The 21,211-nt window shown below is 38.3% G+C and overlaps 1 protein-coding gene across 1 annotated transcript in view; it reads left to right on the forward strand.

The window, feature by feature from the left end:
- Positions 1-901: 901 nt before the first annotated feature.
- Positions 902-21,211, forward strand: part of MEI4 (meiotic double-stranded break formation protein 4) — a gene marked incomplete at both ends in the record, with an annotated part of 64,290 nt that continues 43,980 nt past the window's right edge. The window contains 3 exons of the mRNA XM_081943889.1: positions 902-1,030; positions 4,168-4,267; positions 20,198-20,443. Coding sequence (XP_081800015.1) covers positions 902-1,030; positions 4,168-4,267; positions 20,198-20,443 — 475 coding nt within the window. The remainder of the gene's footprint in view (positions 1,031-4,167; positions 4,268-20,197; positions 20,444-21,211) is intronic.

Below are 21,211 nucleotides of genomic sequence, written 5' to 3' on the forward strand. Positions count from 1 at the left end.
CCAATTACAAACAGTGGGCATAATTACAAATAGTGGGTCGAGATAACTATCTTTAATTGTCGTTGATTAACTGATGTCATGAAGACAATCAAACCTATAAAGTACTTGATTTTGGATTGATTATGTACTTTTTCCAAAGAAATGAGAGCAAATGTTTTCAATTGGCAGAAACTAAGTACACACTATGTATGTATGTATGTATGTATGTATGTATGTATGTATGTATGTGTGTGCGTGTGTTTGTGTATACATACATGCATACACACACATACACACCAAAGAGCTGTTCCTAAGATGGTATTTAATTGAAGGAAATATGGAACATATTCATCTGTTTTTCTTAATCTTTAACATAGCAAAAACAAATAACAAATGAACCCCTAAAAAACTTATCAAATGTTTATCAGCCATATTATTTCATCTTGTTCTGCCTACAAATTATTCAGCATATTAAGGAATGTAAACTTTAACACATATTTTGTGCTGAATACCGTATTTATTTGAGTATAACGCGCCGTATTTATTCGAGTATAACGCGCAAAATTTTCTACCCAAAAAAGAAATCAAAGTTTGGGTGCGTGTTATAAACGAGGGCTGGGGTGGGGTGGCAGTGGCGGCCGGTCCATTGAGAGCGCAGGCGAATTGTGAGTTCGCACTGCGCCTTTTCCGGCTGCAGCCGCTCACAGTAAGCGAGGGCGAAGAAAAAAAAACATCCCCTCGTCGCGTACAGTGGGCGGCCCGAACTGGGGGTGAGAATTCTTATTATCTGCTGTATGGTCGCCGCTTCATTTCCTCGCCTCGCCCACACGTTACGGTAAGCATTGCTTTTGTACAATTCAGTGTTTTGCGTACCGTAATTCAGTGTTCTTCATATTTTAATTGATATACTGGTACCCGTTAGATGGCAACTCAGGGTATCAAGAGAAAACGTTCTGCATATGACGCTTCATTCAAGCTCAAAGTTGTTGATCATGCTGAAATTCACGGAAATCGAGCAGCTAGCCGAGAATTCACTGTACCAGAGACGAATGTTAGAGAATGGAGAAAACGTTTTTTTGTCAATTACAATGCTTGGTGTGAAACAAAATTTAATACCGATTTTTAATCGAAAATTAGGGGTGCACGTTATACACGTGTGCGTGTTATACTCGAATAAATACGGTAACTTGTAGACAGGACAATATGAAATAATGTTAATTAGATCTTATGATATGCTGGCTTGTTAATATTTAAGAGGTTGGGGTGTAATTTGTTACCAAGGACCACAAACGGGCATAGAATTCCAGTTATAAGATGTTCAAATTGTTAAGCAAGATGCCCACATGACTCAGTGGTCACAGTCCTAACTTTCCCAATTGTGATTGTTAAGCAATTGTGAGTTGTTAAATAGACAGACACAGAGTAAAATAATTGCCTGCTAAAATAAAAAAATCCTTCTGTGTACTCCCAGTGGATGGGGAAACTCCTGTGCTGAGCAGTCTAAACAAAGTTTGAAACCCAAAGATCCAAACCTCATTCAACTTGCCAGGGAAGGAATTCTCTTTCACAGATACTGCTTCTTTAACCGTGTTGATATCTATAGCAATAGCACTTAGACTTAGAGAATGCTTTCCAGCCCTCTCTAAGCAGTTTACAGAGTCAGCATATTGCCCCCAACAATCTGCGTCTTCATTTTACCTACCTTGGAAGAAGGCTGAGTCAACCTTGAGCCTGGTGAGATTCGATCTGCCAAATTGCTGGCAGCTAGCAGTCAGCAGAAGTAACCTGCAATACTGCATTCTAACCACTGTGTCACCATAGCCCTTCTTGATTTTTGCAAAATTATTAGGACTACTGTTGTAATTCAGTATCTGAATGGATTTCACATCATATTTTCAGGCGTTTGGTAACAACCTAGGATCATGAAATATTCCCCCTTCAACTTCCAGTGACAGGATAAAGACTTATTCCCTTGTTGTCTCATCTCCCAAACTTCATTAAATTCTTTATGATTGTTGACAATCTTGGAGTCAAGTCAAGGGAGATTATTTCTTTTCTGCATAGTCTAATGATCTTGTTTGCCTAGAGAACAGCAAGGTATCACTTGGGGTTTGCCAAACTATATTCCTACAACTATACTTGATTTATGATAAATCGACTTCTTGATGAAACCAAGAAAGCTGATTAAATTTCGACAGGGAAATCTCACAAAAACAGGAACACCTCACAAAAACATTATTAGTTAGTGGAGGCTGCATTAAAAATTCCAAAATTTGTCTGGCATAAATGACCTTGGATTGGAATTAGCTCATCATGCCATGTCGCCAGGTTCCTCACAATGTGATTTCTCAGTCTTTTACAGGGCTTGGGTTCTTTTATCATGAGATTTCAACATTTTCTCAAACTCTTTAATTTTATTCTGTGTGGAAACAACTTTTTGTCTGAGTGTTTCAATTGTAAACATATACTTTGTAAGAGTGATTGATTGATTGATTTTATTTAATCAACCTGAATGCCACCTCAATCACAAGGCAATTCAAGGTGTCTTACATTAAAAAAACCACAACATAATGAGAACAACAATAAAGAAACCTTATAATGAGTGCCTCAAAGTCTGATTATTCAACTCCAGTTCATAATCAATCAGACTGTCAGCCAGGTTGACAGTCTCTTTAAATGGAACAGGATTCTCTGAAATAATTGTGTTCATTGGCAGCTGCTGCTGAAGATTTTCCTTACTTGGTTGAACTCGGTGCCTTCCAGCCAAGGAAATGGAAGGAATGAGAAATTCATTTATTATGAAGCAAATTTTCATATTTCAAAGTTTAATACAACCAAACAAGATTTAATGCTATTTATTTTTTAAGGGCAATCCAGTTATACTTTATAACAACTTATGGAGGGAAAAAGAATTATAGTTAAAGTATTAGGCTGGAAACCAACTAGATCCCAACATCCAATGAAACACGTCAAATAATAACTTTGGACATGATGAATCCAATAATGCCAATAATAATGGTTTAACCACAATTACTCTGGAATATTATACATGCAAGAGATTAATATTAATATTCTACTGAATATTCTACTTAGCCAATAGCATCTGTTCGCCTCTCTTGTCTAGTCTCAGAAGCTAAGCAAGGTTGGGCATGCAAACTCCTTATATCATAGGACCACAGGGTTAAGGGCAAGACTAGAAAGAAAAAAAGCCTTCCAAGAAGAAGCATAATGCCAAACTATTTCCATATTGTTGCATTAAAAAGTATAAATGCATACCCACAAACTGTCAATCAGAAAATATAAAATAGGCATGTGCAAAAATTATTTGGGGAATATAATTCTACCAGGTCAGGCTGATACTCATATCCCACAATGGCTTGCTCACACATTTTGCCTGGGTCTACTGATATTCCCTAAAAGAACCTCCATAAATGTTCAAACTACTGAACAATTACAGTTATTTCACCTTCTAGTAAAATAATCCTCAAGACTTTACAACCCAGGCTTTAACAACACAAAGGAAGGGAATTATCAAAGGCTTCAGAGGAGGCAGTGATATCTGGGATCACATTGCAAATATCCAGTGGATAATGGAAAATGCAAGAGACTTCCCACAAAATTTTGTTTTATTGATTATACAAAATCTTTTGACTGCATGCAACCAACAAACTATAAATAGCGTTTTTTTTAAAAATCATACTAGACCTCTCCATCAATAAAATGAAATTGTATAAGCAAGAAAATGGTTCTTGCTGGGAAAAGTTTTCATCAAGACTATATATTTTCTGTCTACTTAGTTTAGATGCAGATCATGAGAAATGCTGGAGTAGAAACTGGAACTGGAAATTGCTGTAAGACATATGATCAACTCCAGCTTTGCTAATACCATTGGTGGCTGGAAGTAGGGAACACTTCAGGAAATCTCTTGTTGAAGATAGAAAATGCAAAAATTAGTCCAATGTTCATCATGGGAGGAAATAAATCTTAAAACTATACTAGCTGCTAGTGCCCACCTGATACAAATAGGTGAAGATGTTGTGGACAGAATAACTGACTTCATCTTCCTGGGTCAAAACTCTAGAGAGATGGTAACTCTAACCATGATGTAAGGAGATGTGACAGACATATTTTATTCTAACCATGAGGATCTCTTTTGCTGATTCCCCATTGCCCTTGTGTTTGTGCAAGTGTGAATTTCTCCACACAGCACTTTCTTTTGTGGTATCTGTGTCAGTTTTCCTTAAGTTGAATTCCGGAAACTCGATTCCCACAGACAGTTTACGGGAAGGTAGGTCAATGCGTACCTTCCTTCAGAAAAAGATGTGTTCCCCAGAGAGGAAAAATGACCTGAATCGTCAGTCTGATAAATAAAATTCTCAAAAAGGAGAGCACTCTATTCTGTAGTAGCTAAACGTGGCAAGTTTGAGAGAAATATAAAGGCTGCCACCTGAGATGATGGTATGCAAAAAAGCAATTTTCTGAAGTGGGTTTTAAGGACTAAAATGTCATATTCTACTAAGCCAATAAAGGCAAAAAGATTACACATTCACATCAGTCCTAGTTTTGCATTTTTCTTTGTGAACCCTTAATAAAACACTCCTGGGATGAAGGCTGAGGCACCTAAACAGTCAAAAATGAAGTTTCAGTCACATGTAGCCTTGACCTTTTTACTAAAACCAGATTTTTTAATAGCTACCTCTAATGTCTCCATCAGGAGCAATTTCTAAAGATAACATTCCTCATGCCGTTCAAAGTAAAGGTTAAAGTTACTGCTCAGACCACTGAAAAAAGAATGACATTCACACTTCGCAATTTGTTAACAATGGCCCCAAAGATACGATGGAAAAGGTTCCTCTTATTCTGTTTTATTTTTGGGCTTTCCATATCTTTTCCAAGCTTTTTAGAAAAGATTATTCAGAAGATAGTAAGCTTATAGCTCATGGAGGACCCTAGAGGTGGTGGATGATCTTTTCCAGTCAGGTTTCAAGTTGTAGTACTGAAATTTATTGATCATATGTATTGATGATTTCTGGGAGTTCAGGATGGAAGGTATACCTGTCCTTGGCATTTTGAATCTTTTAAAAGTTTTCAATACCATTAACCATGCTACCCTTCTGGACTGCTTTAGGGAGGTGGGAGTGGGAGACACAGTTTTGCAGTGGCTCTCCACCTTCTTTCAAGGCTAGTTCCAATTAGTGTTGGAAGTGAAGAATGATCTAGCATTACAAGACATCTTAGGATTGTATTCTTTTCTCAGATCCATTTAATATATATATGGTAAATATTAAAGGTCATCCGCCAACATGGAATTAAGTATTCTCAGTATGCTGATGAAAATTCACAGTTGTACATGGAGACCCAGGCCACCCAAATGGTGTCAGCAAACTTTTTTCCTAGTGCCTGGAAGCTGCGGGAAAGCAGACTTCAGTTTAGTCTTAATAAGATCAAGCAGTTCTGAGTTTTAGCGGCCTGGAGATTTTCTGCCTTTGACTCTGCGTTGGATTGATTCTCCTAGGGTTGTTCACAATTTGGGGATCTCATTGCTGCTTCTTGGGGAGGTGGCAGCTGTGAGCAGGAGGGCCTTTACAGTAACAAATGCAGTTTTGGACCAATGGTGGGTTTTAAATTTTTTCAGAACCTCTTCTGTAGGTGTGGCCTGCTTTGTGAGAGTGACTTGCCGGCCATGTGACTGGGTGGGAGTGGCTTGCTGACCATGTGATCAGGTGGGAGTGGCTTGCCAGCCATGTGACCAAGTCTTAAAGCTGTCAAGTTACAAGACCCTTGCACCCCTAACCCTTTAGAAAAAAAACTCCAGGGGTGTTCAAACTTGATAGCTTTAAGACTTGTGGACTTCCAGAATTCCTTCTCTTGCTCTTCATCTTGATGATGTGCGGACGGGCAGGGGGAGGGAGCTGGAACCGGTTCTAAACGGCACTGTAGATTTGTGGAACCTATTCTATAGAAGAGGTTAGAACTGGCAGGAACCAACCCCCGTTTTGGACACACCGTGTTAACACCACTGCATCATAAGCTGCATTGACTCTCAGTAGGCTTCTGGGTGCAATTCAAGATTTATGGGATTGCCATCTCTAATTGCTTCCATTCATCCTACCAAATCCAACAGGGTAGGCATGCTATGTGTCCCTTCTCTGAAACAATAAAGTTTAGCAGAGCCCATACACTTGCCTTAAAATGGGATTCCTTAACACACACACCCCTTCAATTTTAGATGGATCCAATCCTTTTAGCCTTCTATAAGACCTTGAAGACCTGGCTTTTCTCTGACTTTCAACCAGGATGTTAGATGAACCCATTATATAATGATGAATAAGTGGTTTCCCCCCAGTTTAAGTATCAGAAGTCTTTGTTGCATTGTATTAGTTATGCACGTTTATTATGAGTTTTTGTTGTTGTTGCTAAGAGCTACGTTATTACTCTTACTTTTTTTGAATTGTTGGCATATTTTCATATATTGTGAGTTGCTCTGAATCAGTGTGACATGGACAACAATATGCTGAAAAGCATTTTCCTCTTTTATTAGAAATGAAACAGAAGTACCATGTTTCATATTTTCTGAGCCATATTAACAGGAATTCAACTGAGTGAAAAAGCCTCAAGCCATATTACGATATTTTGAAAAGTTGCTAGAGAAACATTTCATTATTCCCTGAGCATCCTGATTCAATAGATCCATTTATAGTTGCAAATTGAGATCAAAAGAGCTTGTGTATATTTGAACTGTATTTCTGTCATAATTATCAACATTATAAGGCACCAATAGTTACAAATTTATTATAATTCATTACACAGTACATAGTGAAGATATCAACATGTTTTATCTTGCATTAGAAAGATAGTAATAGTGTCAATGAGCAAAACAATATATCTTGGGCAAGATGGAAGCAAAATTTTAAATATTTAATTTTGAAGCCTTCTTCTCCAATGAGGTGGCCTCCAAATGCACTATAATAGTTTTTATCAAACACCCTCCACCCAAAGTATGGAAGATTTTTCCAGAACAACTCTATCAAAAGGCACATTTATAAAGGATTACTGGTTTGAAATTGTTTTATTAATTCTACCTGCTTTTCAGAATCTTCTCCGTCTTCAATGTATTTTTTTTGCATAATGCCATTGTTCTTTAGACGCTTGGTTGCTTTTCCCTCCATTGTCAACCTCCTGATATTTCAGCTCAAGGACCATTTTCATTATAGTAGAAAATATGGATTTTCTAAGTAGTTTAATGCTGTTTCAATTTAACCAACTTCAGAACAATACTGTAGGTAGAAAACTGATGGAAAGACTTCTGAATATGACTTCTAACGTTGATTAAGAACCCTGAGGTTCAAATCCATCTTTAGCCATTGGAGCTAAATGCCTTGGGTCAATTTCTCCCAGCTCAGTCTTCCTCCTGTTAGATGTAGGATGGAAGGGCAGGGGTCACTGTGTAAGAACTACTATATACACTGCTCTGAGATACAGGAAGAAAATGTGGGTATAAATCTTAACAATGAACAAATAGCATACCTCACACGGTGAAGGATAAAGTCAGTTGGAAATGAGGGCAGGATGAGTTGAACACCTTAAAAAATTCTTTTGTTATGCCATAAGTAAAGTATGATAGAAAGTACATAGGTTTACTTCCTCTTTGTAGAGCAAAAGGTTGTTTCTCACTAAGGACAGACAACTTTGCTCCACAAACCTGTGGGATTTCCTCAGACATAACTCTATTCTACTCAATCAGATTTCCCACCGTGATTATGAAGATCATTGCACCCTTGGGGAATAAACACGAATATCCACTAATGGCTGAATGCCTAAATTTGCTCCAGGCAGGTTACCCGATTTACCATCAAGTGGACCCTACCCACACAAAAATAAATGCACACTTTCTGCTGAGGAAAGTACATTATCTTATTGCTCTCAAAAGATCAGAGAGGTTTACTGAGTGCAGCTGTTACAGCTCCTTTCCACCTCGCTCCAGACGCATTTTGTCCCTCAAATTCAAACCACAGTTAGCCTCAAGCCAGCCATTGGCTTGCTTTGGTTTTTAAGCGCAAAACCGTCCCACTTATGAGCGCTTAATCAGAATTGGGGGGGGGGGGACTCATAACGGGCTTTTTAAAAAAAGAACAGCCGTAGTAGTTGCAGGGAGATTTAGCACAGCGCGGGACAATACCAACCATCCCAGCCGCTTTCTTCGGCGCGTCCTCAGCGCGGGAGTGCTTTTTCCCCCTGAGGCGCGCGGGCCTCGCTAGGGGCGGCGTGGTTTGTCTCGGACTTGCGTGGAGCGATTGCTGCCGCGCAAGCAGCACCGAGATCAGCAAGGGGTGAAGGCTGGGTGATGGCATGGAGGCCCCGGCTTTTCCCTGTGTGAAAGGCAGCGGCCCTACAGAGAGCCTGCCGGCTGCTGCAGGGCGACGGGCTGCAGGTGAGTGGTCAGGGCTGCTGAGAAGTGGGAAGCCCGGGTAGATGCGGTTTGCCCGGTTGCTGCTACTTCTGCCACGACATAACGCAGAGATAGATGCTTGGCCTCGTGTTGGAACCCAGCGCCTTTGAAATGTCCCCAAGTCTATCCCGGTTGCAGATTAACTTCTGTGGAATTTGTTGTCTTCCAGCGTACTTTTAAGTGGGAAAATAGTTCCTCGGGTCAGTCAGAATGCAGAAAAACAGACACACACGCCCCCATTAAATTAGGTTATCCTGGAGGGCTTGAGGTGATTAAAAAAGCATTCTGGCCTAAACCCGTTTTCACTTCCACGCGAATTGTAGTTGTGCCAGTAGAACTAGGCCACTGACTGACGCTGTCCTGACTGGTTTAATGTGACACAGGATAGGGAATTCCTTGGGTTTGTTTCAACCATCAATCATTTTCCTCAGCATGGAGCCCTGCCATGTCACATAATATTTGCAGTAGGTTGTGTGAGGTGAAGTGAGAGCCTCCCAATACTCCTGGTTGATGCAACTCTTCCTCTGTAGAGGTGCCGGTGGTCCTCGATTTAATGTTGAGCCCCAACTTTCCCAAAGTGAGAAATTTGTTAAGGGAGTTTTGCCCCATTTTATGACCTTTCTTGCCCCAGTTGTTAAGTGAATCACTGCACTTGTTAAATTAGCAACATGGTTGTTAAGGGAATCTGGCTTCCCCATGGACTTTGCTTGTCAGAAGGTCGCAAAAGGAGATCACTTGACCCTGGGATATGATAACTGACATAAATATGAACCACTTGTTAAGTATCCGAATGGAAATCATGTGATCATAGGGTTGCTGCAACAGTAATAAGTGTGAAAAACAGTCATAAGTCGCTTTTTTTCAGTGCCATTGTAACTTTGAATGATCAATAAATGAATGGTTGTAAGTCGAGGACTACCTGTACTGTGCTTTGACAGCCAGGCTGTTTCTGAAGAGATTGTTAGCTTTGTTTATTTAACATTTGGCAATGTGTTAGGAACCGCATCAAGTTTATGGCTCCAAAAATTTGATTTCAATGATGGTAATATCCAATTGATCAGTCAGATAAAAAAAATTAATCAACTGAAAAAAATATCACAATTAATTGGTGGAACATTTATAGATGAACTGTAATATGTAATTCATGCTTATAAAATGATAAACACAAGTTTAAACAAGGCATTTTCCCTTTGCTTAGCCAGAGGAATGGTGTTTCTCCAAAAACCAAAATATACAAAATTATCTCTTGTTGCTCTTGAGTGCAAGACACCTTTTCCTATTAGCCTAAGTGATGTTCTTATCCTGGAATAGAAGTATGATTTTCGGAGTTGTGCCCTTTGTTAAAAAACTACCTGGATTGAGTGTTATCTCTGAAATTTTCATAATTAAAAAGCACCTATTAGAAACTTGATATAGGTAAAGCTAGTTGTCTAGCTATAGCTAGTGGTGAGGTAATACAAATGACTTTTAGTTTATAAATAGGCTCATATTTATGCTAACATTTTTGTATTTATTTGTGTTTGGAAATCAAACTTGGATGTAGGAACCACATTTTCATCCTTGTAAGGTTATGATGAAATAGATTCCCTGTGCTCATATTAAATTTAACAGCTGCTTTATCATTGAAGTTTAAAGTTACTGTTCACTAAATTAGAGTCTCTTAAATATTCTCATGAGACAGCACTGAAAAAGTTTATTTTTCTAACAAGGAAATGAGATTGGGAGGTGAGATTAATGGGTTGAAAGTTCAAGAAGATATATATAGTACAGCAACCTTACACATTTTAAGTATACTATCATGAAGCTTATCAATTAAAGCTTTAAAATTATTTGCTGAATTGTAATCTTTTTTGGTATCTTCTGGATAATGTTAACTTCTAGTCATGGCCTAGGCCCTAGACAAATTCCTGCAGTTTTCTTAGAAAGATTTCAGAAGTGGTTTGCCAATCCCTTCTTTCTAGGGCTGGGAGAGACTGACTGACCCAAGGTTACCAAGCTGCCTTTGTGCTTGAGGCAGGACTAGAATTCACAATCTTCCAGTTTCTAGACTGATACCATAATCACTGCACCAATATGGCTCTAAATTGTAATTTCTAAGAAAAAAAATTCTCTGCGTGTTCTGTCTTTTCTGCTGCATTCCTACCAGCGTCTTAAAATACTGTGATTTCTCTTGAAACCAGAAGACTGTTTTTTTAAAAAATAAACAGCATAAGTTAATTAATTAAGTAAGTTTTTCTTCTCTTGCCATAGAAAGCACAATTCGTGCGACTGATTACTTTGGCATGGAGCCTTAATGAGTGGGGGTGATTTTTCTCTTGCCATAGTTATGTCAGCAACTTAAAGCATTCTTTTGAAAGAGAAAAAAATACAGCAAGGCTACAATTCTTCATGGATAGGGAAATCACATGTACCATAGATTAGTACTAATTTTATACCATACTATTCAGTATCTCTCTCCTGTATATATAGAGGGAGAATACATAGACATTATCCAACATATTAGGTATTCAAGGACAAATGACATCTATTTCACACTGCAGACAATTTCTGTCATGTGAGATCCTGAATTTTGCTGACCTAACTTTAAGTATCTAGAATCATTTTGTGTCCAGCTATGAATCAGTTATAGTTTTTCATACTGTATGAAGTATGATGGTACCAATATGATGGTAGGTTTTTCTTTATTAATATATTATTTGCTTCCTGTTATAACTGAAAGTTAATTCACTTTTCAGAATATACTCTTATTCTTAAAGTTCTTGCTCTCTCAACAGCTTAACATGATTACTATAGAGAACCACAACTATTTTCCATTCCCCAAAGGTTGCATATTTTAAGGAGCAAAATTACACCATTATGTTTACAGAGACTCAAGACATCAATTTCACCTTTTGACAAATCCAAAATTCCCCATGCAAAATTGGAACCTGGCCCTCTTACTTAACTTTTGGTATATAGCCCTTCTTTGCCAAGCAAAGTTTGACGCAGCCCTTAAGCTAACAAAAGTTGGTCATCATCTATCATAGCATGTAGCATAAGCATATTTTCCATGAAGAAAACCAGAAGGGAAAGGAAATATATATTTTTAGTCACAATTCCTCATATCACTCTTTCTTCTGCATGTAATTCTAATCAGGAACTTTACCAATATTTGCCAATCTAGAATAAAGGACACTTATGTTTCAAATAGCTATGCATTAGTGTCATAAGTACGCTTTATTTTTCTGCCAAGATTATATCCTTATGATTTATATTGATTATTTCCTGATTGCTTATTTGTACTCTATGACCATCATTAAGTGTTGTACCTTATGATTCTTGACGAATGTATCTTGTCTTTTTATGTACACTGAGACCATATGCACCAAAGACAAATTCCTTGTGTATCCAATCACACTTGGCCAATAAAGAATTCTATTCTATTCTATATTTCAGTTGTGCAAAATGTTATATTTCCCCAGTTCCAGCAGTGGATTTGTAGGTATCTCTACAGTCTGTGTACATCATTGTACATAATGTGCTTAAGTATTGTGTCATGAATACTGATTTCTCCTTCCCCTCATTGCCTTTTGTGGCACTTCTGTATTTAATAATATAGGCTGTGCCTTTGTGTCATTCTACTAATTCACCACTGACATTGTAGTGTGCTTATTGAGCCTTAAGAAAAGAGGAGCCATTCTTGTTCCTCCCGTTTCCTTCCATCTTTCTACACAGACATTCAACTCACAGGAATTTATCATTATTTTCTTTTATTGGGTTTCTTAAACTTGATGTGCTTTCTTTATCTTGTATACATTGAGATCTATAGTAAATGTACTACATTTTCATGAGACTAATTGGGCCCCTCATTCCTCCACTTTACATAAAAAATGGATATAGGTTATATATAAGCAGAAGGGTAAGATTTGAAAAGCCATTTGAAAGCTGCCCTTTGAAGTCCTTTCCTCTTGAGTTTAAGATTATGTGGGTAAACTCAATACAACAATTCTTGGCTGAAATGGCATTAGGTTACCTACCATGCAGCAAGATTAAATTATTAGTTGCTGGCATATGCAGATGTAGCTTCTGTTAGATGTTCACTCTAACTACCATGATTTCCACCAAGGTCCTCTGTTCCAGCGGGAACAGAGGTTTAATCCTATTGGTCGAGAGGTCTGACAGCTCCCTATAAAAGGGCTGCTGTCAGACCAAGCAGTTGCTGGATTGTACATACTATTCTACTGTTAACAAAGAGCTGTTGTTGCTATAAGCCTGTGTCTGCCTTCTCAATACCCAATCTAACAACTTCAACTATATTGTTGGAAGCATTGAATGAAAAGTGGCTATTCTATTCTATTTTTTTTTATTTAAAATTAACCTGAGCTGAAATAAAATAGTAAACTCAAGTAGCCATTTTCATACATCTCTTGCATACATGGATTAGTAGTTCTTAAACTGGTGGTGATTTGGGCGTATTCTAAAGATAAGAGCTGTGGTGGCACAGTGGTTAGAATGCGGTATGCAGGCTACTTCTTTTGACTGTTGGCTGCCAGCAGTTCAATTCTCACTGGCTCAAGGTTGACTCAGCCTTCCATCCCCACAAAGTCGGTAAAATGAGGACTCAGGTTGCTGGGGGCAATATGCTGACTCTGTAAACCACTTAGGGCTGTACAGCACTGTGAAGTGGTATGTAAGTCGTAAGTGCTAAATGCTATTGCTATAACGGAACAGTTTGTAATTGCTTGTTTATGAATCCAAGATCCAGTTTGGGACTGCCATGGACAGGGCGCTTGTGTAAAACAACACTGTCTGGCTTTTTTGGGGACGCAGGGTAACAATATTATTGGAGTCTGGGAAAAGGGGTGAACAGTAAGAACCATTAATATAGATGCTGTTTTATTTCAGGGGGAGGGGAAGTTATGTAGTACACAAGGAAGACCATAAAAGTTTTATATCTGGGGGCTTTCTAAACATTTTGTTAAAGTGGCCCATAAGTAAAACTTCCTAATTTAATCTAAATATTCTCCTTAGATCATGCTATTTTTAGTGATCTTGTTCATGTAGTGCTTTTGTACAAAATTAATGTATTGTATTAATGTCTTGTAAGAAATCTCACTAATTTCAGTGGTGCTTAATTGTCAGTTAACTACAAATAGAATTGCAGATTAAGAGTGCAACAAGATTTTGATACACGTTCTTACTCTTTTAATATATCTATCTCATTTCTCATCCTCTCATTGTTTGCATCTCTGTTGAAATTTATATTCTTCCCAGTCACTTGTTTTCCCCACATTCTCAAGTAGCTATCAAAATAGTAATATCTTCTACATTCTGGAAATTGCTACTGTATATGTCTAAGGTTTATAAAGATGCAAAAAGTGAAACAAGAAGAATAAATAACAAATGAGGTCTCAAAAGAGAATATCAAAAAAGCACCATGTGTTAGGAAGAACATTCATCTTTTTTCAAGGACTTAACCATTGATGCAAACACATTTTAGTCCTTGTAGCTAAGAAGATACATCATTAAAGTGATGTCCCGATGTTTGGAAGCCGTCGGGGTCTGGATGAGGGACAACAGACTCAAACTCAACCCCTCCAAGACTGAGTGGCTGTGGCTACCGGCACCTCGGTTCAGCCAGCTGACCCCATCGCTGGCCATAGGGGGCGAACAATTGCCCCCTGTGGAACGGGCGCGCAATTTGGGCGTCCTCCTAGATGCCCGGCTGTCAATGGATGACCATGTGGCAGCCGTGGCAAGGGGGGCGTTCCACCAGGTTCGCCTGGTGCGCCAATTGCGCCCCCTTCTGGACTGGGATGCCCTACGCACGGTCACTCATGCACTGGTGACGTCTTGCCTGGACTACTGCAATGCTCTCTACATGGGGCTTCCCTTGGGATGCGCCCGAAGACTGCAGCTAGTCCAGAACGCAGCCGCGCGGGCTGTCATGGGGAGTACTAGGTACTCCCACGTAACACCACTCCTGCGCGAGCTGCACTGGCTGCCTGTGATTTTTCGGGTGCGTTTCAAGGTTTTGATCACCATCTTCAAAGCGGCACAGGACCTAGCTACCTGCGGGATCGCATCTCTCCACACACATCCCTGCGGCCAATTCGCTCTCACAGGGAGGGACTTCTCCTAGTGCCGTCCACTAGGCAATGCCAACGGGCGGCGCCAAGGAGTAGGGCCTTCTCTGTGATGGGCCCAACCCTCTGGAATGACCTCCCCCCCGACATTAGAACCACCACCGACTTCCGCTCCTTCCGACAAAAATTGAAGACACACCTGTTCCGATTGGCTGGCCTGGCATAATCATAACTGCTACCTCCTGGCAAACATATTTCTTAACTGGTTTTTTAGGGGAATTGTTTTTTAAATTTAATTTTATGGGATATTTGTTGGGGTTTTAAATTATTTACTCAGCAGTACAGTTCTTTAAACCTTTTTTTATCCTCCTTCGTATCTATCTATTTACTTAATAATTTTAATTGTTTAATTTTATAGTTATTTATTTGATGTATTTCCTATATGGACTGTACACCGCCCCGAGTCCCTTGCGGGAGAGGGGGCGGTCTATAAGCGCTCAGTAAATAAATAAATAAATAAAAATTAATCTTTTTATTTTACTACTAAGAATTGTTATATATAGTCTCTTAAATTTGAAGAAAATGTTTAATTAATAAAATAACCCAAATTAGCAAAGCTAATGCCTATCTTTTTAGTTCAGAAGTTATTAAGAAAGGTTTAAAAGTTTCAAGCTTCTACAGCCCAAGACATAAACTGATTGAAGTCCTGATTTAATATGTTATGGATTATGCTTTAAATACTCTGCATTTGTATGTATGCAGATGTGGTAAATATAGCTAACATGCTATAATTTTAAGACTATTTTTTCTTAATCTGTTGTTTCTGCTACCCCGAATCAGTGTCTATCATTATACGTAAGTAGGTTCCTTTAGTGCTGATTCTGACATGCACAAAAATTGCTTAAATACTTGCACTGTGTACTCCAGGGCACATCCATATGTCTCCCTAATAGGGGTTAATAATTCTTTGCTAACATTCGAATGAAATGTCCTCATTTGAACCTTCTTTTTATCAGCATCCTAGAGCTAAGTCTTTTAACTTTTTTATTTATCCAATCCATAATTGTTAATAATTGGGTTTATTATCTTCTCCCATCATAGGACTTGCTATATACACAGTGTACAATACTTTACTTGTAGAAGCTCAAGTTAGCCCAATTCCAGTTTTTGTTGCTGTGGGAACCACTCTCCCCTAAAGTCAAGGGAGAGGCTATTTTGGCATTGATAATAGGAATATTCAGACATAAGGCATTTGTCTGCATGATGCCCAAGTAGTGCATTACCAAATGCAGGTCAGACATTATATGGTTCTTTTGTCATGTGTGACTACTAGATACATTTTTAAAAATGCCAAAATGTACCTGGATAAAATGGGGAAGTCACTTTGGAGCACCTATCAACCATCCATATCAGCAGTTCCTATAGACAACAAAAGAGAATATAACACAAATAGACAAACAAAAACAAGAAAGATGAGCAAGTAAAAAAATCAGCAAAAATGATAGTTGTGAAAGCAAGAAAGGGAAAATAAATGAGAGTAAATGATAAAAGTGCATGAGTAACCAATATAGCAAACATGAGAACCGATGAATAAAGAAGACAAATGATGGAGAAAGATGAATGCATTGGAGATAATATGCAAGTGATAAAATGAGCACTTGAGCAAGAAACAACTTGAAAGACAGACAAGCAAATAAGAGACAGATGAGTGTTAGACAGAAGAGTGAGAAGAATAATCCACAGATCATCTATGGGATATATAAGGATTTTTGGGTACAGCAGAATAGGTGGAAAGCTCCCATTCACCCCCTGGATCAAGTACTAAACTAATGGCTAAACCATAGACAATAGTCTAGCTATAAATCAGACCTTACCTCTTTTCCCAACCCTATGTCTCATGTGAGGGAGAGTTATTGGCAGATGTCCTTATTTTCTGCATGAAATCCACAAAACACTGCATATTAACTTGCCTCTCAGAAAACTGTTAGGCCAGCACCCTCTACCTCCCAATTAACCAAAGCACAGGAGAAATAGTTATTGATGGAGATTTATACTGACTTACTAATATGCAGTCTCATGATTGGAAGAAAGCCTGTTAAACTGGCAGTTTGAATGTGCCCTTGTATTTCAAGATAGGGTTACGTTTGCAAATTTGGAACTCGTTCTTTTTTGTGGTCTCTACAGGTAAGAGATAGGATTTCACAAAAAGTGTGGGTTTGTTTCAGAGTTGTAAGCACATTTTCTACTTTTGTCGTTTCAGAATTCTTAATGTTCCGATCTTTTAATATGAAGTGAAATACCGTTTTTTCCAGAGTATAAGACAAACTTTCTCCCCGTAAAAGAGGGTGAAAATTTGGGTGCATCTTATACACCAAATTTAGTCCTGTCCACCTGCCGGCCCCCACCCTTTGGCCTCGGCCTCAACAATTTGCCTGCTTGTAGCAAACAGCCTGTTTGTCAGCGTTCCAAATATCATGCAGAATTAAATCAGAGTCCAAGGCAAAACTATCCTTAAAGTTCCAGTTTAATAAGACAGACATGTTGGCATCGTACTGTGGAATCCCAATTCTGGAAGTTACCTAGGATTCCCACCCAGTGAAAGTTCATGATCTTGTCCCCACACCCACTAATCCATCACATGGTCCAATCTTCTTCTTCCATGCTGTCATCTCCACTCCGCTGGTTCCGGTCAGGTGCCAAGGTGCAGAGACAAAGAATAACCTTGAGCTTCTAGAAAGGAATTTTTTATTTTGAAAACAACACATTCTACTCATTGCTATTCCCCTCCCCCCTTAATGAATATGCATACTAAAGATGAAGCTAGAAGAGAGAGTGCAGCAGGCCAAAGATTCTTAAAGGAACCGCTGCAGGCCTGACACTGTTTCAGTTTCAGCACAGCACATCAGCTGTTTCAGGCTGCAGGGATTGCCATTGCCTATTGCTGCCTCCTCGCACCCTATTTTTGCCCTCCCTGCACCCCATTTTCCACTTATTCCGATCCCCGCCACCTGGAACGGGCAGAAAATGGGGCATGCAGAGACTGAAAACGGGACGCGTGGAGGCGGCAAGAGGCTATGGCAATCCCTGCAGCCTGAAACAACTGATCGTGGGGAGGCCAATCCAACTGACAATCAGCTGCTTCTGTTAATCAAGCTGTGTTGAAACTGAAACACACTGTTTGCTGCAAGGAGACAAATTGCTGGGAGGCAGAGCCAGATTTTTTTTTCTTGTGCTAATCAGGCTAAACTGAAACTGAAACAAGCTGTTTGCTGCAAGAAGGCAAATTCCTGGGAGGCAGAGGTAGATTTTTTTTTCTTGTTTTCCTCCCCAAAAGCTAGGTGCATCTTATACTTCGGAGCATCTTATACTCCGAAAAATATGGTACTTTGAGAGAGTAATTTTGAGTTTGTATAAAAAAGTCAATCTTTCTAACTTTTCCAACTCTTCATCATGTTCTGGCTTGGCTAAAGTTATTTTCTTTTTTGGGTCTAGAAAATTCATACAAATAGGTAAATTATTTTTTTTCACCACTAATAGATGGCTATTTTTCTCCCTTTAGTTAACTGTACAACATTGGAAAGCACTAAAACATCTAAATTAATGAATTGCTATATTCTGGTCAACCTAGCAGTTTGAAAGCATGCAATTGCAAGTAGATTAATAGATAACACTTTGGTGGGAAGGTAACAGTGTTCTAAGTGTGCCTTAATGTATAGTCATGCTGGCCACATGACCATGGAAGTGTCTTAGGACATGCTTGCTCCCTCAGCTCGGAAACAGATGAGCACCGCCTCCTAGATTTGTACAGAACTGGACAGGGGAAATCTTTACCCTTTTTATAGGAGAATATGGAAATTAACATTGCTGGTAAAATTATTGTATTTACCCAAAAGGAAACATCCTGCATTTAAATGAACCCTCCAAAACAGAAGAGCAGACAGTGATAACAGTGATAAACCATCACAAATCCTATCTGTTCTAGTGCCAAGCTTCTTTACTTTGTCTCATTTTCCTAGAGTTCCTCTTTCATTAAGAGAGAAGTAATCTCTCTCTTTCAGACATATTATCTTCCTTTAAATAAAATTGCCTGATTCAGACAATTAATTCATCTCTAGTACTCACTTTGTCTCTAGTACTCTATGAGTAAGGTTGCTTGAAAAAATTACTGTCTTGCATTAAATATCCTCCAGTACAAAGATAATTATTTTAGGGGTTAAATGACATCTTTTCAAGGAAATGTTATAGTTTATTTGTTAAAAGCCAACAGAACTCAAGCCATCATAAATATATACAAAATATTCATTATTTAGTACAGTTTATTTCAAGAAGTTGTTCAAACGTACTTATTTTGTAATGTATAGTAGCTAATAAAGCTTTGTGTTTTGAAAATTATTCAGAAGTGGTTTGAATCTCATGTGAATACAATATCTCCACTGTAAATTAAAGCACTCAAATCTTTTTTCAGGCTTCTTGACCCTGAGAAGGGTTAGTGCTCTTCTAATGAATAGAATCATTAAAGTAATCTATAATAGAGCTCTGAAAGCAAAGGAATCTGTTTTCAGACTTGGGGAAAAATGTAAATAAATGAGACATGCTGTGTTCACGAGATCCAAAGCTATTTGTCCAAATTATCTTCATAACATGCGTAGCCCTATTATGTATTGTTGTAATGCTGTTCATTTATAGAGATAGTTGAAATCCAAAGTTGATTGGAAGTCCCCCTGAATTAAAAGACTTTAGAGAAAAACATTAGCAACAGAGAATTGGGTGCTGGGTTGGATATACTCTCAGAAAAGGCAATGTTTGCTCATTGATTATTAATCGGGATTAGTGTCTGGACTGCATCTTTCAACTGAAATATATTTAAAGAGCAAGAATCTAGAATGACTATGGATCCAGCTGTTTTCACAACCACTGCCTGAATCAGTAGCTTCACATCAGATAAAAGCATGAAGAGTTTCTTGTTAGGCTTGACTGTTCCGTGTTTTTAAACTTCTCAATCTATTTTCCCCATCTGGAATTTCTTAGTTCAAGAAACAGCCAAGGTCAGCCCTGATTTTTTTAAAGGTAAGACTCATGCTGTGGAAGCATGTCAGGAATATCCCCTATATGTGGCCTCAACTCAGCCATTTGAGAAATTTAGAGGGGGGGGGGGAGAACCACTATGGATAGTTGGTAAAAAGACAAAGTTGTGAATACAAGATCAGCATTTGAAGAATTTGACTCTCCAGTGTTCGAGACAGAGTTGAATGTCAACCTTTAGAATAACTCCTACATTCGTCTTCTTCACCTTAAGCCTCAAAGGAGCTTAACACAGAGGGACGTTCTACCCCAAATTATTGACTAGGGTTAAAGGACATAGCTTCTGAATTTTAATTTAGTAGAATTCATTTGTACACTTACAAATATACATAGACACTATCTAAAGTTTGACAAACCAGGTCCTTATATGTTAGCGTAATATGAGAGTCCTTTGATTCATATTTTTGTTTTCAAACTTTGAAACTACAATTTATTTTTGACAACGTGTCATTGCAATTTGTAAATATTTAATTTTACTTGTCTTGGATGGTTGAATCTTTTGATTAATATTAAGCCTTGCCAGAGCTAGAATATTTCCTTTAGATCATTGAATAAATAAAACATAAAGCAACTTTTTAATTGGGGAGAAATACCTAATATGGCTTTGCTTTCATTCTAACAGACATAAAAGATAAAGAAGATGCAACATGGTATTTCAAAACATTGCAGTTGGCACTGGCTTTAGCAATTATCCGCTCCAAGCCACTAGATAAAAGCAGCAAAGAATATGCAGTGCACCTGGCCAATACAGTATCTGAACGGGATTCCAAATGGAAAACAAGAGTTGAAGCATTAGAAATGGAAGTTCTTCATTTAAGGCAACAGATTCTTTTGAATAAATGTTTTTCTGGAATCAGTGTAAAAAACAGTAAGTTTCCAATGTATTTCTAGTAACTATCTCTTTAAAAGTAAGTGTGTTATTTATATATTTGGGAAATTATAAATTGCCTTGCCATTAGTATTTGAGCTTAAAATGAAGTGAAGCGGATTAGACAGCCAGCATGGAAGACTGATGAGTTGCTCAAATCTCTTGCTGACTTCACTGCCTTTTGGGCAGTAACAGGCTGCAGACTCCTCTAGGTTTTGGGATTGCAATCTGTGTGTGGATCCCTGAAGCCTTGAATGTACTCTCCAGAGTTTTCCCAAAAAGTACCCACAGAATTTTAATGTTTATGTAATAGAAGATGGTTACTATTAAACATACGATTATATCAAATAAATTAAATTAAACAGGTCAGGTTTTTCCTTGCCCTTATAGAATAGAAAAAATAGAATTCTTTTTTGGCCAAGTGTGGTTGGACACATAAGAAATTTGTCTTCAGTGCATAAGTTCTCATTGTACATAAAAGTTATAAGTGATAAATCATGATCATAGTCATCATAAATACATTCATCATGAATCATAAGATACCACACTTAGTGATAGTCATAGGATACTAAATAAGCAATCAGCATATTTGTTTATTTGATTATCCACATCTTTGAATTAACACAACTGCCCTAAAACACAGCCAGGTTTTGATAATAATAACACACCAGTTGGCTCCTCTTAACTGTGATCAGATCACAAATAAAAATAGCTTCAACAGCAATACCCAAAAGCCTGGCGCTCTGAAGGTGTGTTGACTGAGAGATA

Source organism: Natrix helvetica, assembly GCF_964273705.1.
Source record: "Natrix helvetica genome assembly, chromosome: 2".
Classification (NCBI taxonomy): domain Eukaryota; kingdom Metazoa; phylum Chordata; class Lepidosauria; order Squamata; family Natricidae; genus Natrix; species Natrix helvetica.